Raw genomic sequence first — 26,737 nt, forward strand, 5'->3', positions numbered from 1 at the left:
AAACAAAAGACAATAGGACAGAGACACTGGGAAACTCTGACATTGGAAAGACAGGCACAGGTATCCTTATACAGAACCTTGAAATCTTGTTTGAAGAGTTTTCTATTTCTCCCAATTTTGACTGGAAGGCACAGAAGATTTCCAAATACCAATGTGGATAGGATTAGGTTTGCATTCTTAAAACATCATGCTTATTTCAGAGTGGAGATCAGATTGAAGGGAAACAAAAGAAGTCTAGGTGAGAGTTGAGGATTGTCTAGATTGGGATAAACTACAGAGAAGTGAAGAGATGGGAGGTACATTCAGGAGATGCTATCAGCTGGGCCTAGAAGAGGGCTAAATGTGAGGAGGGAGGTAGCTGAAGCCTCTGTGCTCACCTGAGCATATGCTGGGAAAATGAATCCAGGGCTCCGTCCTCCCAGTCCCAGTTGAGATACTCCAGTATTTGAGTCATTCTACCCCACCACAATCTACTGTTAACTATGTCTCACATCATTTTGCAGCATGAGATTGTCATTGTTCAAGAAAGATGAGGATAGGAAAGAAAGACATTTGCACAAGTGACTGGAAACAAAACACGGAATGCCTTTGTTTCTTGTCAAAGGCCACCTGCTAGAGGACGTTGTATACCTGCTTCAGGTGAGCATTTAAGCCTTCATGCGTGGCCTTCAGCAGTGCCCTCACTGTGAAACTATCAGGATCTTCTTTGTCTCGAATCTGAGATTCTTTTAACAGTGACTCCAGTTTTTTCCTTATGAAAGATTCCACCTGATGCTCAGTGGTCCCGTTATTCTGGAAAGAATTAAGTAATGCAAATGATTTCCCGTGTGAAATGCAGAATCAATTAGAACACACTCTTCAATCAAGCCAACACTGATTTTACAACTTCATTATCTCTCAGTAGCACTCATTGTAGCATTTTTGGTACTTCTCAACAAACTGTAATAACAACAATTACTATTTGTTAAGACTCACTGTCTGCCAGCTAATCTTTATGTAACTGCATTCGACACTCAAAAACTTGAAGTAGTTTTATTATCCTTTCTGTTTCAGTGATGCAGAATGTGACAGAAAAACTATGTTGCTCTCACTGATTAACCTCAAAATTCATGCAGTAGTTTAGTCATCAAAATACAATGGCATTTAGAAGCAGGGGCCTCAGAAAATGACTAGATTGGATTAGATTGATTAGATTGTTACGGTGGAGTCCCTGTGATTGAATCTGGTGGAATTTTTTTTAAGTAAAGAAGCCACACAGATACATCCACACACACTCCCACCACAATGTGATATAAAAAAGAGACCCTCTATCAAAGTCTACATCATGCCATCAGAACTCTGTTCCTCCAGAAATGCAAGCCAACACAAACCTCATTTCTTTACAAAGGAGGCTACAGCGAGTACTTTCTTACAGTAATGAAAACTGACAGTTGTTCAAAAATGTAAAGCTTTTTGTAATAGGTTTGTCACCAGAATACAGGTGTTGTGAAAACTCCCCTTAAATCAAAGCCAAAATGGGAAAGGGAAAGATGCATATCAACATCATCACTGGACATTTAAATTCTTGCAGGTGCACTACTACTGGCTGTCTGATCAACAAATGTGGTGGCATCATCCGAAGGTCCACTGAAACTTAGAGGAGGAGGTTGCTGAGATGGGAAGGGGCTCCTTCAAGTATGCCTGGAAGTTGAACATGAGTGTGGTATCACCATGGACATCTCCTGTGGAAATCTGAGAAAAATCTGAGATATGGCTATCACTGATGTCCCAGGCAAAGAGCCTCTATCACTAACATGGTTACAGACACATCTCAGGTGGGCTATGCTTTTCTGATGGTTGCTGTTGCTGCTGGAATTAGGGAGTTTGAAGCTGGCACCCCCAAAATGGGCAGGCTGGTAAACATGCCCTTCAGGCTGACACGCTAGGTGTGACCACTCATTGTTGTTCACAAAATGGATTCCACAGAGCCATCCTACAACCAGAGATATGCAGAAGTTGTAAAGGAAGACAGCATCCACATTAAGAACTGGCTACCATCCTGGCACGGTAGCATCTGTACAAACTTGTGGTTGGAATGGTGATGATGTGCTGGAGTCAAGTGCTTAAATACCATGATTCAAAGACAGAAAGTCACCCACAAAAATTGGAATGCCAGTGGAATCACACAGCTTGAGGTCTTGGATTTTCATCCTCCCACCAATAGATCAACTGCCAAACCTTTTCATTTGCCCCTACATGATACCCACAAAATTGGTGGTATTAGGACTACCATTGTGCCTCAAGCAGAAATTGTTATTCTCAAGCCTGGCATGGTGATAACCTTTGCTGCAGACAATGTCACAAGAGAGGTAAAGACCACTGAAATGTATCATGAAGTTATAACTGAAACTCTCCCTGAATTCAAAATGCTCTTCAATGTCAAGAACATGTCATTGTGGTGATGTTGCTGATGAGCACCAAAATGACCTACCCATGGAGGCAACTTGGCTTTACTGCTCAAGTGATTGTCCTGAACAGTGTTGGCTGTGCCCCTGTACTAGACTGTCACAGTCTGTGCTAATTGCAGGTCTGCTTAGCTGAAGGGAAAGACTGGAAGATGGCCCTAAATGGTTGAAATCTGGCGATGGTGATGCTGCCATCACTGGCAAGGTTCCTGGAAAGTCCATGTATATTTAAAGCTTCTCTGACTGTCCTCCTCTGGGTCCTCATGATATGAGGCAGCCAGTTGCTGTGTGATCGAAGCAGGAGACAAGAAGGCTCCTGAAGCTGGTAACCTTAACATGTCTGACAGGAGAGCTCCAAAGGCTAAATACCACCAAAGTCTTAACCAGCGGAGGAAGAGCACTCTCCTAACAGTTTGTATAAATTGGCCAATGGTAGTGGAGGACTGGTTAATGACACCAATGCACTGTAAAAGCCTCAGAAGGAAAGGACAATGTTTTCTGGACCATTTGTTTTGGGGTTGTTCTGTACATGATGGCTTTAAGTTATTAGTTTCTAAATTCAGTACTTTTTAATGCAAACAAAAATGGCCAAAAATCTGTCACAGAATTTTTAGGCCCTTAAAAAAAGTTTTAGAAAACTAACAAGTAACTAAAGCAGCATTCACACTCAAGACTCCAAAGTATTTTCTACGATCCAACGCTTTAACAAAGGGAAAGTTCCTGACCTCTTGGTTTTCTAAATTTACATTAAAAAAATACACATACATTTCTAAGCCTGACTAAAAACAGACTATAAAAAAATCACCTTCTTCACAGGGTAGAGGAATGCTATCAAAATTACCAGTTTGAATGTTACTGAGACAAAACTGCCTCCATATATCCAACCCTATTGATTAACCTGTACACCAAAATTATTTCACCAATTATTTCACTAACTTCAAGAGTTTTGGAAAAACAGAGAGATGAGCACATTTAGATAGTAACTTGCACAACTTCCACATTACCACAGGACATAAACTTCCTGAAAGTTTGCTTGGCACAACTTTTGGACCACCTTGTTCTGCCTGACATCAATGGGCTTAGCTTTCCTGTATCCCTCTCTGTTCTTCCACTGCCTCCACATCTACTCAAAACCTGTAAATGTCTAAACCCATCCACAGGTAAAGAAATGGATGCTTTTTCACAAAAACAATTCCTACATCTCTCATGAATGCTGAAGTTCTCTTCTCACTTGCATAGCACCAGGAGGTCATCGCAGCCGAACCCTGCAAAACAATTACCTTTCCAGTGGTGACTCATTTTCATAAATCCTGTAAAAGCAGAGGAAGGTCAATGCTATTAGGAGAACAGAGGGAAAAAGAGGAGGACACAAGAGTGAGAGCGTGGCAGAAAGAAGGAAGCAAAGAATTACGTGAGGACAGGTACTGAATTTTCCTGTATTAATATCACACACGTTGATACTGTTAACATACCCAATCAACAAGGTTCTCCACTGGACACCCTCAGGACTCAGCGAAGGTGCCAGGACGAAGAAGAGCTGACTCTTGATATCCTTATGCTTGCAAGAGAACTTTGCCAAACACCTTACCCTGGTCTGCACAAACGACTGACACAACAGGAACTTTGAGAAGGAACCTGGCATTCCTAGCTGAGTGACCAAAACAGCCTTCTGGCACAGGCAGGAATTCATGGGGCTCATGGGAACAAGTGAGGAGGAGTTCTTGTCACTCACAGCTCCAGGGAAGGATTTACCTGAATAAATCATGTTATATAAGCACGGGAATGTACGAGCTTTCGGGAGGAGAAATTTATGGAGGAGGAAAGTGACAGAAAAGAGTACTTAAGGGAATAGAGGAATTGGAAAATGATTTTCTGGATAGATACAAGAAACCAAACAGTACTTTAGGAACAACATCAACCTATCAGTGAGTCCTCAAGAGGAAGAACACCCACACCCAGAAAGTCATCTAAGTGAGCATGCTGGGAGATTTCATAAACAAGAGGATTTGCAATAAAATACATTTTTCAAGAAACATACTGTACATACTGAGATGCTTCTGCTGAGCCATGTATCAGCTGAGAAACATTGATAAGAAACAACCCTACCACCACAGAACCCACAGTGTTATGGAGAAGATCAACACATCAAAGGACAGTCATGCCTGCAGGTACAGGTAGAGTGATAGCTTCAAGAAAGGCCATGGGTGCACAGAGGAGGGAAATTTACCCTTCCTTGGGAATTCAAGACTACAGGCACTGGAGACACCTGAGTCAAATGTCAGACATGGAGCGAATTCATTGCCTGGGACTGTATAACAAAGTACCTGAAAAGTGAGAACTATAAACAACAGGAATGCATTCTCATATACATCCAGAGGCCAACCATTTCTAAGAGCCTTCCCTGCCTGTCCTCTAGCTTGTGCTGGCTCCAACCATTCCATAGCTTGTGGCAGCAAAATCCTCATCTCGGTCTTCTCACAGTCTTCTTTTGTGTGTCCCTCTTTCGTGTCCTCTCTTCTTCTCATGAGGACAACTGTCAATGGACACAGGGCCCAAGTCTGTGGTCCCCATTCTCATTGGAAATAGCGCCCAATCAGGCAATCCAGGATTCTTAAGATTTTTAACTTAGTTAGATCTTCTAAGACATTTTCTCCAAGCAAGGTCACATTTATAGATGCTTGGTATTTGGACTTGTCTTTTGATGGCCACAAATCAATCTATTACAATAAGTGAGAGCTGGCCACCTGACAAAGGGTGCAAGAATAACACGTCCACGTGATCAATGCAGGAAGAAATCAACAGGTTCAGTAAGACCAAGTAACCCTGTGAACATAAAGAGCCACAGGTGACTATAAGGAAAGCAGTAGACCATGCACCCTGAGAAGGCCCACAAAATACATCGCAACTCCTGAACACCATTTAAAGTAAGCACTGGAGTTAGCCAAGTCTTACTTGTAACAACAAAGAGAGAAAGGTCCAGAACTGGTCCAAACACCCATCTCGGCAATGACTGCATTGGAGCCTCATCCTAAGATTTCCCTTTGAAAACTGTTAAGTTTACTGTGGAGTATTACAGTAAAAGAGTCATTAAACTAAATTGATCATGATCAGGTTCATAATTTAAACAATATCTATTATTTTTATATAACATGTTAAATTTGCATTATACTCAAAGGCTTAATGCTCTGTCAAATTAAAGTTCAATAAATTAAAAAGCTTTTTTTTCAAATCATAGTTTAGCAAGAAGTTAGGCAAGAACTATAATCAACAATCAAATGCAAAGGTATTCAACTTCCCACAAATTTTAACATAGTCACAGATTATTAAAACAATAAGCAATCAAGATGCCTATCACAAACCTGGCAAATGGTTTTTACTTAAAGACCAAAAAAAAAGTGGATCCAAGAACTTCAGATCTCTAACCACCGGGGCATTGGATCAAGTGACCAAGAGCCCAGTGGGGAAGCACTTTTGTTGAGAGGATAAAAAGAAAAAGCAGCTAAAAGCAGTTTGTCAGGGTTGCACTGAATGCTCCAAATAGCCATTTCCTTCACTCGTTCATGACCCCACACAGAAGCAGAGACGGTAAGGAGACCAACTGTGGCCATTCTGCCAGGACACTTGATGTGTCAGCAGAACAAGGCTAGAGACAGGGCCCGTGGTGCTGGTGAAAGAACTAAGGTTTAATGTAAAGGCTATTATTATTTATTTCACATTCTTCAAACACTGGGAGTTGCTAAAGAATATTTCTGTCTGTTGATCTGTTTCTTCTCAATGACTCACGGCACATGAAAATTAGCAACCATTGAGAACAAATAAATGTACAGCCAAGATTTCCTCACAGCTTATCCCACAGTTTTGGACTACACCTGCACCACTGAGAGAAAGCTCCTCCTATATGAGACCTTTGGAGCTATCCATCACACCACAGCTCAGAACCGTATCATGAGGGGGACTCCAGAAAGTTCATGGGAAAAAATTAGAAGATAATATTGATGGAAAAGAAAAAATTTTAAGTTCATGGCCTTTTTTAATTTTTACAAAATGCACATTCCCCATGAACTTTTTAAAACCCTTCATATTTTGCTCATATCTTGCTCTTTCTCTCACTAGGCCAGCAGGGGAGAGAGAATGTCCTGGGCACAGAGGATGAGCAGCCACTGGGCATGGCCAAAGGTAGCTTCCACAGAGAAATACTCTGGTGTGCCCTATGCCCTGTTGTTAGAGGTGAGTCTGATCCAGGGGTCGCCCTACCACACACATTCAACCATGTCTTCTCAGCAGCAGGAAGCTAAAGTGCCACTGGAAAGCAGCCTCATCCGAAGTCACTCCTCCCGACTTCCGAACCTCCATGCTCAGCCACCACCTCATAGTGCAGTGGTCACTTGGGGGAACAATCAACAGCCTGACCCACACCCCAAATCCATGGCATCACAAATCTTATCTGGAACCAGGACCTAGGATTTTTTAATGCCTGCGTGTCATTTCAGTTTACAGCCAAAATTGAGGACATTTGCTCAACATGTGCACATACATATATACATACACATATACACACACACAATGCACATACGTTCATACACAAAAAACACACGTATACAATGTGCACATGCATGCATGGATACAAGCGCACCCATTCACACATATACATACACATGTGTGTGCGCACACATACACACACATACCCCACAAAGAGGCAAGCATACAGTGCAGAATGACATTTGTGATACCCACATCCCATATCAGGGTGCCCACATCTACTCAAAGCTCCATTCCTCACACCAGCTTCCTGCTAGTGGGCATCCCAAGACGCAGTGGTTGATGATCTATGCAGTTGAGTTTCTGCCATCTGTAAGGGAAACCTCAACCAAGTTCCCGAGTCTTGGCTTCAGTCTGGTACAGCCACAGCTGTTATCAGCATGTGGGGAACTAACCCATACAAAGAAGATCTTTGTGTTTTTCTATACTTTTCTCTCTTCTCTGTGTGTATCTGTCTTTCAAACAGATGAAAACAAACAAAAGCCTGGAATATCTCTAAATGCCTTGTTTTCCTCTTTGGGATAAGAATCTAGAGACAGACACAATAACATATTAGTTGACCTTACACATGCCTTATAGCTTTTTAAGCCCATACAGGAAGGTTTGGGGTGGCTGTGCCTTTATTGTTATTCTCCATTATTCCCTTCTCTCTGTTCAATCACAGCATATTCTTCTGTTTACGAACCAGTCAGTTATATTAGGTACCAAAAACAACTGGAATTTTCCAGCTACCTTCTTCATTCCAAGCTCTTGCTGCCAGAATGCAACAGAGTGCCCAGCATGTGGGTACCCCCCTTTGGAATCCCTTTGGAATGAACCTGCTCTGAGTAGTGATACGTTTTACAACAAGATTCATAACACTTCTTAAAGCAGCTCAAAGCATAGGATTAATGATCAAGGAAAGATGATCAACCTGTAACTAACATATCGGGAAGAAACAAAACCAATTAAAATTTTTAGCGAGAGACGCATACATGGACTGAATAATGATTTCACCGTATTTGTGACACAGCTGCTACATATTACAGTACAGTGCTTATTTAGAACTTGCTGGAAGGCTTAGTGTTTATGCCACAGGTTTCATGTAGCAGAGAGCTGATGCTTTTGCCTAAGAGGCTGACTAAACACAAAATCAGAGAACACTGGAAAAAAATATGGAATAACTGAGCAGAAAAGGAAGCAAGTTAGTAAAGTTGAAATCTGGGGGCACAAAGTCTGTAAGGTGCACTGACATCAGACGAGCCCATAGAGATGAATAACAGTGAGCTGGCTTCTGAATCAGATCAGTTAGATTACTGCACAGTAGCTGAACAGAAATTGTTCCTGGTCTTTGAGCTGTGTGCTGCTCGGGTCACTGACCACACTGGCTGTGGTTTAAAGAGCACAGGCCAGAGAGCCCTTCCTTATGGCTGAAACCACAGAATAATAATCAGAAGACACTTTAGAGGTTTCCACTAATGCAGCACACATTATATAAGCAAACAACTTACCATTTGGGTTCAACACTTTACTGAAAAGTAGCCATGGGTTATAAGGCTTCCTGCCCTTCTCTCCTGCTTCCGGTGCCAGGAATATCTGAGCCCTAAATCTTGCCTCTGACCTTTGTACTTAGGGTTCCCCTGCTCAGATTCTGTCCTAAAGATGAACATGGATAACTCCATTTCTTTCCATCTTTGCCTAACTGCATATCCTTAAAAGAATCACTACATCTTTTTTTTGTTTTATCAAATTAGAAGAGATAAGGGGAGGCAAGGAGGGGGATGGAAGAGAGAGAGAGAGAGAGATATCTTCAATGCACTGGTCACTGGTTCACGATCCAAATGGCCAGAACAGGCAGGGCTGGGACAGGTCGAAGCAGGAGCTCCGTTCAGGTCTCCCACATAAGGGACAGAAGCCCCAGTACCTGTGAACATCTTTTGTCACTTTCCTCGTGCATTAGTAGGGAGTCAGACTGGAAGTGGAACAACCAAAACCTCAACAAGTAGTGTTGTAGGATGCCCATTGATGTGTAACTTCTAGGAAAGCCAAGATTTCTGCCTGGATGGTTTGCTGGCACATTCCCCAATACCTACCACAGCAGTGGGCACATCTCCAACAGGAGTGGCTGAAAGTTGTCGGATGTACAAATGAACCTTGCACCGCCTAAAGAACATTTGTGTTCCCATGCCCATGAATCATCACCTAAAGATCTTGGCTTATTGTGATAATGCAGATATAAATCTAACTATTTAACTTAAAAGCGACATTGAGAGTTTCCTGTAAGGTAAGTGCTGAATCACATAAACTATACATGGTATATGCCTCTGCAGAAACATAATCAGGCATATCTATTCTAACTTACTTATTTGATACGGAGGAGCTAGGAAAAAAAGGGGGCGGGTGCAATAAGAAAGGGAGCTCCCATCTAATAGTTTAGTCCTCAAATGCTGTACTTGGTCAAAACTAGGAGTGAGGACACGACTCAGCTCTTGTACAAGGGTAATAGAACACAATGGCCTGAGTCATTGCCACTCCTTCTCTCGGTTGGTGCGATACCAGGAAACTAGAGTCAGAAGCTGGAACTAGAAACTGAACACAGGCACTGCACTGGGCCACACGGGTGCTGCTAATCAGCTGAATTTAAATTTGCCACTTGAACAAGGTATCTGCACTCTACCAACAGGGCTCTTAGCTGATGGTTAAGACGACACCTTCCAAACACTGAACCATCTTTCCTCAGGAGCTCAAAAACAGAGTAAGAAGTTTTAAAGATGAAATAAAAGCTATACTTTTCCATGAGAACAACGCTTGCTTTTTCTCTTTCAATGGATAACAAAAAGGCATCCTAAACCTTTACACTTAAGATGCTGTTTCCAAGTATGCCAAATCAAAGAATTCAAATGAAGGATCATGTCCACCTTTAGGGAACCATGTTTAATCGATCTACGTGTATAGCTTCCTAGAAGTCAACTAAGAGACGCTGTAGAGGCTTGGCACCCAGCTGGAACCTGCTCAGGTGAAATGAACGTTTTGTTTCTGTAACACTGCAGCTTGCACTCCATGGAAGTTTACAGCTACAGACATTTACCTTACAAAGTTAGAAGGTTCATGATGGCACAAGAAAGACAACAGAACTGGGTGGATTTAGGACAAGGAACAACTCAGCTCACAACAATAAATGACTACAACATGATAGCTGTTGAACTTCTCTCACTGATTTGCCCTAGAAAACAGTGTTCCCTCCACATGTAACTTGGTGGAGGCTTTGTGTTTCCTGCATTCAAAGGAAGAGACTTTTTGCCACTCAAGAGGTCTGGGAAGCAATGCAAAAAACTGAGGACAGAGGCAAAAACTGTAAGCAAATTAACCACAAAAGAGTAAATGCTAATATCTAGATGAACAGAAAGAGAAGCTGCTTAAAATACTTTAATATTTTAACTACATAATTCTGATTTTCTGTATCCATCATCCTGTTACTGGTACTTAATTGAGCTGATATAGACTACTGAAAGGCAAAAGATTAAGGCAGATAGCAACAGCTCTTCCTCATTTTGACCTCAATCTTCTTCATTTTGCCCCTCTTAAAGTGCAGCAGATCCAAAAAGAAGTGATTACTAATACTGCAGCTACCACTAAGTTCTTCTCTCCTTTGAAAATAATGCCAGACACCTTTAACATTTCCCGGCAAGGCATCATAGTTAGCATTCCATGGAAGACAGCAGACTGTCAACAGTGGACCCACTGAAATCAGGGCACTGTGGAGAACAGGAAGGATTTACACAAAATGTCTCTGTTTTCCCCTTCTGGGTTCAGGATAATAACCCTAATAGTCAAGGGAATGCACTATTTTGCAGAAACATAAGTTCTAAACCCCACAGTAAGTCAGTGATCACGTGTGCTTCTCTTAGTGTCACGTGCTTCTGGCAAACATGTGAGTTACAAATGCAGAGAAGTATCCCTTGAAGCTCTCTATTTCCATCAGGTTTGGGTTTCTTTCACCTGGTGAAATGGAGCTTTTCTGCCAAGGCAGCTCTTAGATCCAGCAGAGGAGTCCGAAGCACAAAGCAGGTACCACTTTATTTAGGATGTGGCTAATTAAATATTCACCCAACAGTCTCCTGCCTGGGGTGGAGGTGGGGCGCTTACAGATTCTCTGGTCCACAGCACTTTCCTTAGAGAGGGATGAGCATCTAAAGCAACAGGCTCAGGAGCATCCGGGCCATCACAAGTCAGCCTTGACCAGCCGCACAGAAAGACTGTTGGCTAAAGCCAAGGAGACAATGCTAAAGTGAGTTGATTTCATCAAACAAAAGGCCAATCCCAACCACTGTTTGATTTTTTCACCAAATTAAAATGGGAAAGGACTTGTATCTGGAGAGGCAGTCAGATGGATTAATCACTAACATCCCTTTCAACTCTAAGAATCTTTGACTCATGCACTCAACAGAGTGGCTGTGTGCCAGCTCACAAAGTAATTTTCAAGAAACAGGCTTTACACAATAGAGGCACCATCTTTGTGAGGACTCTAACACAACGTCAATTTGGAGCCCTCTTTGTACTACTGCAGCAAATTCAGGGTGAAAAAAATACATGGCCAAGTCTGTAACTTACATAATGGAGTTTGAACTTGCACTCATCCTCAATTTCATCTGCACTGTCCTCATCAGAAACTTCTCCTTCTTCTGCTTCATCACCAAGGTGATAAGGCAATTTCTTGCCCTGAAATGCAACAAAACATCCCATTTAAAAAGTGAAAATCAGTTTATAATAGCCTAAATGCGGAAGTAAGCCAAATGTCCACTAGTGGCCAAACATCGAGTATAAGCACAAAGTGTTATTCACTCTGTTGCAATTCTGATAACATAGATGACCTCTGAGAGCATCATAAGTAAGACAAGCACATACACATGCAAAAAGGCGAGTATTTATGATCCCATTTGAATGAGACACCTAGAAAAAGCAGAGACAGAAAGTAGAACCGTGTTGCCCGAGAAGCGGAACGGGCATCGAGTTTCAGTTTTGCAAGCTGAAAAACAAAGATGAAATTAGTAACACAATAATGTGAATGAATTTAATGTGATTGAACCATACATCCTAAAATGGTTTTGTTTGTAGACAGATATTTGTTAAGCCTCTTTTACCACAATCAACTTACTGTTAAAAGTGCAAAAAAAAAAAAAAAACCCTGAAATATCTCACGGCTAATCAGATCCTCAAATTGCCAAAAGAAAGATCAAATGAGCAAAATAAAAGAAACAGATTTGAAAAAAAACGAACAGAAAAAGGGATAGTCTTATTACTTCCAATAAAATATGGCTAATTAGGAATACAATAAAAAAATACAAACCAGACTTCTTTTCAAGAATATCTGACTCATCATAAGGTCTGAATATTGGTATTCCCAAAAATTCCTTTGCTGGAACCTAACACTCTGTGTGACAGTATTAAGAAACTGAGCTTTGGAACATGAAGGAATCCCCGGGCTACACTGAGGTCCCCTACTGCACGCATGCACCATGTGGGGTCACACAGTAGCTAGTAGCTGCTATTCAGCAATCACTGACCCTGCCTGGATCTTACACTTTTCCTCATCCAGAATTGTGATCAATACATTCTTCTTTACAAACCACTCATCTAAGACACTTTGCTTCAGCAGCTCAAAGGGATTAAAACAACAACCAACATGCCAAGCCCCCTCACCCCCAGAGCAGCTTGTTCTCATTAAGGAGTGAAATGTAGTGAAATGTACCCTTACCACCTACTTGATATTAAACAATCCCCTTTTGTGCAGAGAATCCAGAGAGCGCTCAATGTCTTCCAGAACAGGCCACACCCTCTTGTTTCCAAAGAGATGATCAATGTATTTATCAACTATTTATTTATTTATTTGCACCTACTTGAAGGGTAGAGTGAACAAGAGAGATAGATGGAAGGGGAGTCAGGGGAGATAGAGAGGGATCTTCAGTTCTTTGGTTCATTTCCAAAGGCCAGCAACAGCTAGGATGAAATCCATCTTGGTCTCACATGGGTGAGAGGGCCCAAGCACTTCAACCATCATCCTCTGCATCCCAGAATCATTTATCAGGGAGCTGGATAGGAAGCAGAGGAGCCAGGACTCGGATGGCACTCCAGCATGGATTTGAGCAGCCCAGCTAACGCTTCACCTGCTGTGCCACAACACCTACCCCCAGACCACTCTTGAAACTCTTATCTACACACATTAGAAACAAGGAACTTTTTAACAAAAGAAAATTCCTACCATGAGACGGTAATGCGTTCAAGAATTATATACACAATACAATCTTGGTAATACATAAAAACATTAGTAGAATCCTGGGAAGAAATATGGTCAATTGTAACAAGCAATTAGTGATAGGCTCTGAGTAACAGCGTTACTAGCAACAGGCAACAGCTGCTGTCTCCTTTCCTACTTTTACCAATTTATATTCAAGAAAAGTAAAATTACAACAAAGGGCAGCAGAGGGTAAGGCCCAAAAGGCTTCTCAGGCAGCTAGCAGCATCGGTATTCCTCCTCACCCACGAGCAGAAAGGAATATTAAAGAGTGTGCTGAATCACTGCCTGACTGTGTCTAAAGGTGGAGGGCAAAGAAGAGCCAGGCTCTGAGGCCAAGAAGCCAAGCCCATGCCATGTCTTCGGCCTCCTGGTGCCCATGCCTTTCTGTACTCTCTCTCCCTCTTTCTGTCCACACCTTCTCCAGTTTTGTAAGCCACTCAACGGAGAGACCCACATGGCCCAGAACTGAAAGAAGCTCTGACTGATGCCTAAATCCCCCATTCTGAGAGACTTTGAGCAGAAGACTCAGCTAATCAACACTGATGCTCCTAACCTACGCAGACTATGAGAAATTGCTGTTTAGGGCCACTAAATTTGGGAACCATTTGCTATGCAGCAATAGATTCCTAGTATAATCACCAAACAAAATCATGGGTTACAACTAAGCCAGTGAAAGTACCACTTCCAGGACAACCAAGCACAGAGCTCATGGGTTCCCACTCTATCATCCACACAACTGGTAACAGGAACCACTGCCATAAATGCTGCACTTGGGCCATGAACACATCTGCCACCACCTCCGCCACTCCCAATATGTGCAGCGTGGGGCCCCGTACGTATCTCGATAGGATGCCTGTGCCCTAGGTCTAGGAAGGGCTGTAACAACAAATCCACAGGTGACAGTACAGTGGAATGACAGGCAAATCCTCCACCTTGCAGTACTGTGATCCCACATGCACACCAGTTCACGTCCTGGCAACTCCCCTTCCAATACAGTTTCCTATAGACTGGGAAGCAGCAGAGGACAGCTCAGGTTCTGGGACCCTGTACCCACAAGGGAGACCCAAAAGAAGCTCTTGGCTCCTGATTCCAGATCAGCTCAGTCTGGCCATTGCAGCCATTTGGGGCGTGAAGGAGCAGATGCAGATCTTACTCTATCTCTCCTTCTCTGTAAATCTGCCTTTGTAATAAAAACAAATAAATCTTGTTTTTAAAATATGCCTTTCAAATAAAGTAAATCAGAAAAATACAAATGTATAACATGTTAGATACTGTAAGGGAATTCCCTAAAACATAAGGACAGATTGAGGGCCAGTGTTGTGGTGAAGTGGGTGAAGACACTGCCTGTGATGCAGGAATCCCAAAGGAGCATGGCTTGTTACTTGATTCAACTTCCTGGCATTGGCCTGAGAAAAGCAGCAGGACACGGCCCTCGCACCTAGGCCCCTGACAGGACTGCTGCTTCCAACTTCAGTCCAGTCCAACCCCAGCCACCTCAGCCACCTGGAAGGAAACCAACTAATGAAACATGCTTCTCTTCCCCTCTCTCTATAGCTCTGACTTTCAAATAAATAAGACAAAAACATAGGGATGCCAAATTCCTAAAACATGGAGGGATGTTCATGTGCTTGGCAGTCAAACATAACGATCATTTCCAAATATCACCCAAGCCTACTACCCATGCAGATCTCTGAAGTTGAGCCCCAGTGATTGAGGGCTCCTAAACCCCATGCAACTATTACCCCTTCCATATTCTACATTTGCTTCCTATGTATCTCCTCCTTCTACAGGACCTTAATTTTAATCAGAATTTCAGGAAAATCTCCCTGTCAATTTTCCTTTGCTTTTAAATAAGCTTTATTTATTTGTTCACCAAGAAGAGTGACTTGGGGGTAGTGGGAGAGGAGATTTCTCCTTCTGCTAGTTTCCTCCCCAAATGCTGTAACAACCAGAGCTGATCAAGCCAAAGCCAGGTGCCTAGAACTCCATTCCAAGTCCCCCACATGGGTGCCAGGGGCCCAAACACTCGCAGCATCATCTATTTCCTTCACATGTGCACTAGCAGGAAGCTAGACCAGAAGTAGAGTAGTTCAGACCATATCTGACACTCCAATATGAGATGCAGAATCTCAACCATTTACTTACCCCACTGTCCCACAACTCCTACCAGCCCAGCACTTTCTTTAACACCAAGAGCTCCTAGGACTGGAGCTGTGGCATAATGGGTGAAGTAAGCTGCCACCTGCAAGACTGGCATCCCATACTTCAGGCTGCTCTACTTGTGATCAAACTCCATGTTAATGTACCAGAGAAAGCAGCAGAAAAAGACCCAAGTCCTTGGAGCCCCATTCCCACATGGGAGACCTAGAATCTAGATGAAGCTCCTGGCATCTGGTTTCAGACTGGCCCAACATTAGCCACTGCAACCATTTAGGCAAAGAGCTAGCAGGTGAGAGATTTCTATCTGCACCCCCCAACCTTGTGTGTGTGAGAGAGAGAGACTCTGACTTTCAAAGAAATATAATGTTCTTTAAAAAAAGGGTTGATCTTAGATCCTTAGTATAGTGATGGCTTTAACGTAGCCTAACTAATTTATATAACAAAAACAAAATCTATAGCAATTATCCAATGGGATTCAGGTACTTGAATATTTTCTTCTACCACCAGAGCAGCAGTATCATAAGAATTTTTTTTCATTTTATTTGAACAATACAGACAGATAATATAGATCTTCCATGCACTGGTTCACTCCCCAAACGCCCACAATAGTAGGTTTGAGCCAGGCTGAAGCCAGGAGCCAGGTACCCAGTCTAGGTTCCCACAGGAGTGGCATGGTCTCAAGTACTTGAGCCATCAACTACTCTCTCACAGGGTGCGCATCATCAGAAAGCTGGGGTGGAGGAAGAGTAGCTGAGATGAGAACACAGGCCCTTCGACGCAGGATATGGGTACCATAAGCAGGGTACTAACCACTACATCAAAGACTCGCACCATTTGAAAGATTCAAAAGGTAGCTATGAAGCAGACATTTAGCCTAGCAGGTAAATGTCCGTGTCCATGTGTACTACCTGGGATTCAATATCCAGTTCTACTTCTGACTACAGCTTTCTGCTAATGCAAACCTTGGATAGTGACAGTGATGGCTGAAGTAACTGTCTCCTGTCATTCACATGGTAGACCTCGACTGGGTTGAGTTCAAGACATCAGCCAAGGATGTCTCGGTTGGGTTCTGAACCAGCAGATGGGAACTCTGCCTCTTGGTCTGCCTCTGCTTTGCATATGTGTGTGTACCGTCAATAGAAAGCAATTTAATTTCTTTAAAGGCAAAATGTAATTTGCATGTTACTAATAGCAAGGTATCTCAGAATTAAGGGATTTATTTCTACACAGTATTTTAGGTCTTACTGATACAGAAAATTATCATTTTTCCTTATTTTATGGGTCAGTTATAGAGTAACTAAGAACACCAGAAAGTAGGTACTTAATTAAATGATGACCAAAAGATAGTAAAAAATAAGAAAGTCAAGATATCAACCCTTCCTTCACTCACCCCCAGCTACAGATTCAGTCAACCGTTAGGGCTATAACAGCAGATACCAGTAAGGACCTATATGCAACACACTTAAAATTTATTGAAAAGTCATTCCCTCTTTTATCAAAAAGAAAAAAAAGCAAGCACACAGAGATGTCATCCATTGTTCCACTCCCTAAATGTCCATGACAAAGCCAAGGAATTCAGCTGAGGTCTCACACACATGTGCAGCAGGGTCCAAATGCTTGCTGCCTCCCAGGGTTGGCTTCAGCAGGAAGTTGGATCCAGGAGCCAGAGCCAGGCACTCAACAGAGGCCTTTCCCTTGGGAAGTGGACATCTCAACTTCATGTCTTGTAGGCCAAACAACCACCTGCAGTTGTTTTGAAGCAGATTCAAACCAAATAGTGTTTCCAAATGTTCATAGCAGAGTTCCCAAACATGAAAAATAGCATCACTAAGTAAGAAATAATAACCCTTCCATGGTGCAAATGGTACAACATGCTATGGCTTGGATTGGATATAGTTTTCCTATGGCCCCTTGGTAGTTCTCCAGCATGGCGAGCAAGCCACCCCTCCCCTCCCATCTCTCTGTCTTCTTCCTGGCTTATTATGGGACCATTTGCCACTATCACAGGCTCCCCAAACTGCCAACCACCATCTGCCACTGGCCATGGGGCTCTCACCAGCCACCATGCTTTTGATGATCCTACACTGTGTGTTACAAACCCTATCCTTTATTAATAACCTGCAGCAGGTACTTCTTTACAGTGAGTATAAGGTGACTTACATGATACCTCAGGTTGGAAAGGGAAAATGACCATAATGACCGGATGGCGGCAAAGAGGCACAGAGCACCACTGAACTTGATTCTCCTTTAGGCGATGTGGCAAAAATAAGAGATTACAAAGCAGAAAGCAAGAAACCCGCATACCCTCTGCTTTTAAGGTCCACTTAAGGGCTTTACATCATGTGGATCATACTTTCAGCCAGAATTTTCCTGGCTCTCAAAAATACTTTGCCAAGGTAGTAGAAAGAAAAGTGACACAACAGCACACCTGGTCAATAACTTTACCCTTAAGGAAAAGTATAGAGCAAGTTTAGGTAGAGTCTTGTGACATAATGAATTTTAACCACGGTACAGTATAGACATAAACAAAGAATAATGCAGGCATCTTCGGGGTGGGGGCGATCTCTTCTGATTTGCACTCTGGAATTCTGTTAGTTCATTCATAGTGAATGGAAATAATGCTAACACTCAGCTTCAAGTTTTCTGCCACATGGCCCCAGAAGAGGGACAGTGGCTCTGTGGTTCACATCTGTAGAAGTAAGTAAGAACCTTAGATAACACAGTCGGGGCTACCATCTGTGCGTGTTGTTAGGTCTGTTATTATTTTAGTTCATAAGCAAGCTTTTGTTTATTTTTCAGGAGATTTATATACCACAGTATCACCCTTGAAAAATAGTTAAAAACATAAATGTGTGTAATTTTCATAATACATGGAAAGTGTAAATGAGAAAAACTGCACATAGATTTCAAATTTTTCAGCACTAAGATAAAGGCATACTTTTCATTCCATTTTTCAAAACTTGTTGTGAGTTGTATGATAAAAGCATATGTGTACATAGTTGAAAAGTACATAATAGCTACAGTAAATATTCTGCCCATCTCCCAGGTATTAGTCATTCACACACAGGCCACAGGCTGGTGTGGCCTCCCGTGCTCTTATAAAGCCATCAGAATCCAATCATGGACATGCTACCCTAGTCACCTTATTACTCTCCAAAGACCCACATCCAAGCAGCTTGGTAGGACTGAGTCCAATAACACAACATATGACTTTTTAAACATTAAAGTCACACATGAGTTTAGGAGAACAAACCATATTTCACCACAGAACCCAGTTTGAATATTAATCCCTTTTCGCTCCAGTTTACATCCTTAATCTCAAAACATTGCAACCATGCCAGGTGGACTCAGTCCAAACCATGCCAGGTGGAATGGACAGGAATTAACTGAAATCACAAAAGCCAACTAACTGAAAACTCAAGGAGCTATTTTTTGGCTATTTTTGCATTGATGATATTCACTCGGAAGATTTGTGAAATGCTATTCTGCCGACTTTCTGCTCCCTTGCAGATACATGAGTCCTGTGGGACATTACGTCTGTGCCTCTGTTACTCTTTGAAGCAAACTCTTCTCACTCATATAACCAAGGCTGATCAACCATGACGACTTATATTTTTGGACAGACAGTTATTGGAGCTCGAAATAGGAGAAAAGAATCTGAAAGCCACATTCTCGGGAAAGGACACACCTCACACAGCTACACACTCCTTCCTCTGCCAGGGGGACCTGTACAGTCTAGCATATTAAACGTCAGTTTAATCCACTACAGTGCTGATGTTGTGGTCTCCAAAATGAAATGCAAAGATGTGTGCTCAGATAGAAATCAGCCTCCTAGGAAGGCATGAACACAAATACATCAAATAAGATGCATAGGCAGATGGAGACCTCGCTTCATGCCCAGAGTCTAATTATTATTCTTTTGAGCTAATCTTTAGTCTTTGAGGGAAGGCGGGCTTGGTGGATCATTAATGCCCCCCCTTCCTGAGATAATTACCTTCACCAGGATCTTGCCTTTCAAGCTCTGAGGGCTTGGGAGCTGCTTGTACTCTCCTGTGTCTACGGAAGACAGGTCCAGCTTGTCTTGGAATATTCCTTTCAGGTACTGAGCAATCTTCCTTTGCTGCTGAATACTGCAGTGGTTCTCAATAGACAATATGACCGGGAACCTGGGAAAACAGTTAACACAGTGCAGAGGCTTCAGGCACAGACCACCCATAGGGATTCACAAAATGGTTTCACAGCTTGACAGACGTCATGCCAGCATTTGCAGTAATGACAATGAGTAAAATAATCCAAAATGAGAAATATTAGAGGTGTATTTAAAATTCCTCTGAGAAAATTTACTTTGATGGGCATAACAATAGAATAAAATATCAATCCATGGGAAATGACTTAGTGTACTATTTAACACGAAGGGGGAAATGGCAGGACCAGTATGTGTCTTCTAAAAAGAAAAAGTTTTTTTTAAAAGAAGCCTAAAAAAAAAGCACACTCATATAATGTAATCTTGTCTCATTTATCCTAAAGACTAGAAGCATCTCAGAACCACTGAATATCATGAATGTAGTTACTTACTCTACAAAAATACCTAATCAGCTCTCAGCTTGAATACCATGGAGGACAAAATAGCAGAGTGGGATTGTGTGTCACCTACTGTCCTGTGTCTGACATTTCGAAATCGTTTCTTTATTGAATTCTATGCTTACTTAAAAAAAACACGCATTCACTCTAAATCAGCTCTTAGGTTTGCATACAGAGAATTGGAGACATGAAGTAGCTGCCAAAGCCAGCCTGACAAATTAACAGACAAGTTACATGGGAAATCAGGGAAGACCAAGTGATGCTGTTCCCTTTTTAACTTTCATTTCTCATTCAGAGTAACAAATTCTTTCAAATTCAGACTTATTATCATCCCCTAATTTTTTATCATATATACTCAGAAATAATAGAGAATGCATTCTTCCTATACAACAAAGACCAATATGTGAACTGAATAAACAGATGTGGAGAAAATTCTCTGGCTTTCATGACAAGTACAGGTTCCACAATATGGTTATGACGTCTTAAAATTACCTTCAGTCTACATTAGTAAAGCCTGCTTCTAGAAGTTAACATTAGGAATGACTTTTGTAACTGGAGTTGGTTTAACTCACTACAACCTGTGTACTGCTTGTTTCTTAGTGCAGATTTTACCCTAGCGTGTTAGGAGAGAGAGAAAAAGCCTAAACTCTTACCCTGAAGTACCTTGCAATCACATTGGGAACTTTCAAACATGCATTTTTAAATTATCAATCTTTTCATTAAAAACCTGCTAGTGTCTGAGGATATTCAGCATATATACGTGCTTCTCAAGAGGGAAGGGAACCAATCTGCACCTCCCAGGCACATTTCTCAATGCCTGAAGACATTTTTGGTGGTAACAGTTCAGAGAACGTTACTGGCTTTAGGCGAATGGAAGCTAGGAACAATGCTAAGTGGCCTACGATGCACAAGAGAGCTCCCTGTAATCACGGCCACAAAAACTATGGCGCCCGAAGTCTCAACTCACCGAAGGAGAGAAAGCAGGATATAAAGCTGAAATGCAAACTGAATTTTAAAAAATGACAAAACTTCTAAAAATGTACTAAATAATCTTAACTGTCTTAATTTAAACAGAATCAGAATTCAGTATTTACAATTCTCCCACACAGAATGCACCATAAATTAAACCTGTCATGCAGCAAGTGTCTCTTATTAAAACAGCGTTTTAACTTCATTATTAATTAATGAGAACTATTAAAATTTTTAAAGTGTACTAACTTCTTAAAAATTAATTTTAATTTGCTGCTTTAATCCAAATTTTTTTTTCAAATGTTTGCTATATTGCATAGAACATACAGGCAACAAAGAACGAATAAGAAATGAACAAACCATGGCCTGCTATTTTCAATCAGTTCACAAGACTACAGATTTAGAAGAATGCAAGTAACCTGCAATTGTTATAGGTTGCTATGTGGCAGAAATATGTTCAGGATGCTAAATACAGAGAAAAGGAAAAATTCAAATCAGCTGGTAGTATCATTAAGTTTGTTAAAATAATACGGCTCAAATACTCATGTACTCTAAGCACAAACTAGGCAGGTGAAATGATGGGGGAAACATACCAGACAAAGAGAGCAGCACACAAGAGAACACGGGGTTGTGAAACAGTGGGGTTCACTGAAACGGGCAAAAGACAGAATCATTAGGACGTATCCTAAGGCTGTGCTGCAAAGGAAAAAGATACTGGAAGGAAAAAGCCAGCCAGATCTTGAGGGTCATGGCAGTCGTACCTGTGTGCTATAGGGGATTTTGAAAGAACTTAAGATAGGAATTACAACACCAGGGTTATATTTCATAAAGAAATCTTTAGCATCAGTGTAGAGGAAGAAAAGGGAGAAAATGAAAAGCCGACAATGGAATATAAAGATAATTTATGAAGAAAAATCAACAAGACTTGGTTGAATCTAGACTAATTCCCAATTTCCAGCAGCAGCCACCAGGAGACAATACTGCCCCTACGCAAAAGGAGATAGAACATAAGGCAACTAAAGGTTTGATGCAATGGGTTCAGTTCAGGCTGTAAGCACCACTCCGGCAAACATCTCATCTCCTGTTCAGTGCTGCGGCTGCTTGCACCCATAGTAAACTCAGACATTTGCTATGTAGGTCGAGGACTTAGAGACAAGTCCTAGATAATTAAATATCCATGAAATAGACCAAGGGAAATACCTTATGCAATAATAACTACTAAAGGACTAAGAACATAGAATAAAAAACCACAAGCAAACAATATTAATAGAAATAAGCCATGACAGTAACAGCGGAGAAAATGTTATAATAGAAGTAAAAAAAGAAAGAAAGAAAGAAAGCCAAGTATTAGGGAAGAGACAGTAAATTTTATTGAATGCCAAGGAGAGGTCAAGTAATCCAAGGATGTCACAAACTCCAAGATACAAAGGACATCCATCAAGTCTGGAAACTTTGGTAATATTATCTTACTGTTGTATCACATAACACCAAAACCATTATGCTTCCAGACATTTTGGATACCCTATACCCAGGGTTTCAAACTTTAATGTCACTCTTTCTAAGAATGTCTTCAAGGTGACAGTGAGAATGAATGGAATGAGGAATACATGGAGTATGGAAATGTACAAAACATGGAATCTATATCATTCGTTCATGTTGTTATGCTGAGTCAAAAGGAGAAAGCCAGGGTTGTACAAAAGGATAGATAAAATCCGAGTAAGAGCATGTGGTGTATAGCCAGGTTAGTTAGGCAGTGCTCCTGTGCTGCTGGACAGCTGTACTCTCAGGCACTGCTTTACTTACTCATTCTTCACGAAGGCATGCTTGTTGATGGTCTCCACAACATCTCTGAAGAGAATCTTTGAAGTGAGAGTATAACCATGGTGTACCACTGGCTCTCCATCTGGGCCATCCCAACAGTCAACTGCCAACAAACAGAATTCCAATCAACAACCCAAAGTCTTTTGTATTTATTACTATTTCTGGAGCTACTAGACACACATTATTTTTCAGTTAACTAGTTGAAATTATACCTATCATAATGTGATAGAGACATCAAAATAATTCTTCAGTAGAATAAGGAATTGATGTTAATAGATGATTTGCCTTTGAGTGCTTATCTTTATCAAAAATGTTGTACTCGAAATTAATCTGTGTTTTCCAAAGATCCTGTTTAGACACTGATCTAAGTCACACCAAGTGTGCCCCAAGATGTGATATTTTAACAGGGTGTTTTTTCCTCCAAGCTCACTTTTTCAGGTTTCAGAAATCCTTTAGTAAGCCACAGAGCCCTTGCCCAGTCCTTAGCAGGGCTTTTCATTGGTGCTCAATTAAACCCACCATTTCCATTAGATTTATTTCAACTGGTTGATTTACAATAGTTACAAAATAACATCAACACCCAAGTACAAACCCTAAGGCTCTGCCAAGACTAATGTGAATATGAGGAAATGCTCTAATTATTCAAACTTGTTTCTCTGATTAAACGAATTTGTTCACATCCAATCCCACCTAAATGCCTTTGCTTCTTTCACTTAAAGTCAACTGAAACATTCACCTTTCACTTTATTCATCTAAATCCAGTCAGAGCTACAGTGGATGCCCTATAGAACCTTGCCAGTCTATATGATCTATGTTCCATAGAGTGGAGAGTCACATACTCAGAAGAGTCTAGCAGTTAACATAAATTAGTGCGGCAGCCGGACAAACAGGTATCTAACTGACGTAACTATTTCTCAATGACAAGTCTTTTGAGAAAAGTGAAACTCCAGATTTTATTGCAAGGTATTATTTCCACAATTTTTAAACACTGGCAATTAACCTACTTTCTAAAATACAATATGGGCCAACCATAAACAATTCTGTAGCCTATATTTGTCAGATAGGATGTAGATTGAAAATTTTTCTTTAATTAAAATCACAGTGTTCAGAACCATTTGTCTCTTCTATTTCAGGAGCACCTCCCCTATAGCTGTATTCTGTATGTTACTCCCAAGAGATGATACTTATGCTTCCTTCTAAAACTTTCATTTATTTATTTGAGAGGCATAGAAACAGATAGAGCTTCCGCACTATGGTTCACTTCAACAAACGCTCAGAACATCCAGGACTAGACCAGGACTGAAGCCAGGAGCACACAACTCAACCCATGTCTTCCACACAGGTGGCAGGGACCAAAGAACTTGAGTCATCGCCTGCTGCCTCCCAGATCTGTATTAGCAGGAAGTTAGAGTCAGAAGCTGAAGGCTCCTATCAAACCCCGGCACTCCAATACGCGATGTGAATATGTAAGTGCCAGGACAAATGTCTGCCTGCTCTCCAAAACTTTCAAAATGTTCACCACAACCAGAGAGGATTACCACACTCCCAACAGCACCGGTATTTGACCTGAAGCATTCATGGCCAAGTTCAAATTGCAGTGATGCCTCCTGAAACAGACAATGCTGTGCTGGGAGTATTGGCAAGGCAGAAATCCTCTAACCAATGCCTGTAACCACAAAAGAGCCAGGGCTTGTTTTTATCAATCAGGTCACACACTAGAGGCTTCAGAAGGCAATCTGACAGAAAAGAAAAAAAAGTGGGTCAGTCTGAAGGGCAGGCAGCAAACCTGGCAGCTTCTCATCATGGAACTTAAAGATGTTCCACCCTGGTAGTGCTCCCAGAGATAACAGGAAAAGTTGTAAAGCGATTACAACAGCAATGCAACATCAGTTCCATAATGCAAGTGAAAAGCCCCAGAACAGAACATCCATATTTATTAAGCAACTCAGGGTGAAAATCAAGTGCGCGAAAAGCCATGTACAAAGTGTTATCAATTTGATTGCCTGACAAGCCCACCTCACCAAAAAGTGTTGTTAGTCTTCCCCAGCACACCATATATCCTGACTGAAGACACAACTATAACTGAACTAATGAAGACGGAAAGCATAACATCATCAAAACAGAAGCTTAAAACTGCAGAGAGTCTTTAGGTCACAATACCAAGAAAAACAAAAATGTTCCAAATCATTATTCTCCATTTCTTATGTGCAATACTTGACAAAAGCTCCTTCAAAAAAATATCTATGGGATCCAACATTTTCAATTCATGACCTGCTGTAGTCTATATGTCAAATTCTTTAAATCCTGGCTATAGTGGCTTAAGAACAAAAGCAACTTCATTGGGATTCAAGGCAGTTAAAGTACTGGTGAGTACATATACATTACTTCTCAATGCTCAAGCTCCAAATGTAAACTAAGAACTTCCAATCACAGGGCTGATAGAATGTTAGGAGATGATAAAAAGATCATATCACTAAATTCTAAGCCTTCAGATACATGTAAATATTTGGTGGTAGGCATAATCAGGAAGGAAGAAAATCCCCCTTTCAAAGCTAACCTCAGCGTGGGTGCTACGGCCCTATCACCAACTGCTGTCCTTGTTTGGGGAGTGAATCAACAAACGGAAGATGCAACAACCGCTCTCTCACCCACACTCCTCGACTCTCCCTCTCTCTGTGCTGCCCTGCCTTCCAGATAAATCAATATTTTAAAAATACAAAGGCAACCTCCCCTTTGCACTGTGCTTCTCGCTTTCTCTTGCTGTCTTTATGTGATCTGATAGCCTCATTCAGTTCCTCTTATGGAACCTGATAGATCTCATCAGATCCCTCCTCGTACAGCTCATGCCATGCAATGCTTGCTCCTCCAGAACGCCTACAGAATACCTGGACAATAGAGTTGGAAAGTGTGACTAATGTGATCTCCAATCTCAACTTCTAAGACTCCTACCAAAAAAAAACCTTCTGAGTTAAAGCTGCCTCTCAAGAGGAGATTGCTCTTAATTTCTGGAAGGTACTACTAGAATTAAATGAGGATAGTCAGGAAGTATGTAGCAAGAGGCTGGCACACAGAAGGCCTGGAATCCTAACAGTTCCTCTTTGCCCTCTTACCATCTATTCAACCCAACCAAATTATCTAAAAAAAAAAAAGTACAAACCTCATCAAGATTTTCAGAGAAGTATAATTCTTCTCCTCAATCAAAAAGTTCCAAATATAATTTTGCTTTAGTGTTAATCTATAGTTCACTCTAATAGAGACAACTCTAAGCCAAATAGCAGGGGAGGAAGTTGCTGATGCAAGTTGACGAGTGAGATACTTGGGAGCCTGACAGAAATCACGTGTCCTTTAAAATTACACACTATAGCTGTGTACCTTCTGTCTGTATGAATATATGGAGCAAACAGAACACTGGACCTCTTAACACCCCCAACTCAATGTTGGAAGATCAGAGGTTTAGGTTCCAAACAAGATGATGATCACACAAATAAACTGGGCTAAGTTTAGGCCAAGTAAACCAAAACTGAGACAAATATCTAAAGGACCTCAACATCAAAATATTTTTTTCAACGGAAACAGAAATAAGAAACTTACAAAACTGTCCAGCAAGGGTTATTTTCCATACTTGGCCTCCAAGAAAATGTCACCACTTAAAAAGACAATCAGTGTGAACCCAAGGAGGCTGCATGTCCATGGCAGCCCCGAGCATGCCAGCCATGCCAAACTTGTCGAGTGTGAGTCAACAAAGGGCTGCATGATGACTGAGAGCAGAATGCCACCTGCCACCTGCCACCTTGGCAGTCTGCAAGGTTTAAACTCATGTTAGTATTTTATAAGTATCTTCATTATTTAGCTGCGTAGGCTATTCAATTATTAGAAACTATTGTTAGTCTGGATTCTTGACAACTACTGGAAAATTACTGTCTTAAATCATTATCCCACAACAAAGGGG

At 41.4% G+C, this 26,737-nt stretch overlaps 1 protein-coding gene across 1 annotated transcript in view; it reads right to left on the reverse strand.

Moving 5' to 3' along the window:
* PLCH1 (phospholipase C eta 1) overlaps nucleotides 1-26,737 on the reverse strand; it is a 195,290-nt gene that overhangs the window by 28,962 nt on the left and 139,591 nt on the right. The window contains exons 8-11 of the mRNA XM_058661468.1: nucleotides 22,771-22,891; nucleotides 19,412-19,583; nucleotides 11,574-11,681; nucleotides 631-792 (exon numbers count right to left, since the gene is read on the reverse strand). Coding sequence (XP_058517451.1) covers nucleotides 631-792; nucleotides 11,574-11,681; nucleotides 19,412-19,583; nucleotides 22,771-22,891 — 563 coding nt within the window. The remainder of the gene's footprint in view (nucleotides 1-630; nucleotides 793-11,573; nucleotides 11,682-19,411; nucleotides 19,584-22,770; nucleotides 22,892-26,737) is intronic.

The sequence above is a fragment of the Ochotona princeps genome, chromosome 3 (genome assembly GCF_030435755.1).
Source record: "Ochotona princeps isolate mOchPri1 chromosome 3, mOchPri1.hap1, whole genome shotgun sequence".
NCBI lineage: Eukaryota > Metazoa > Chordata > Mammalia > Lagomorpha > Ochotonidae > Ochotona > Ochotona princeps.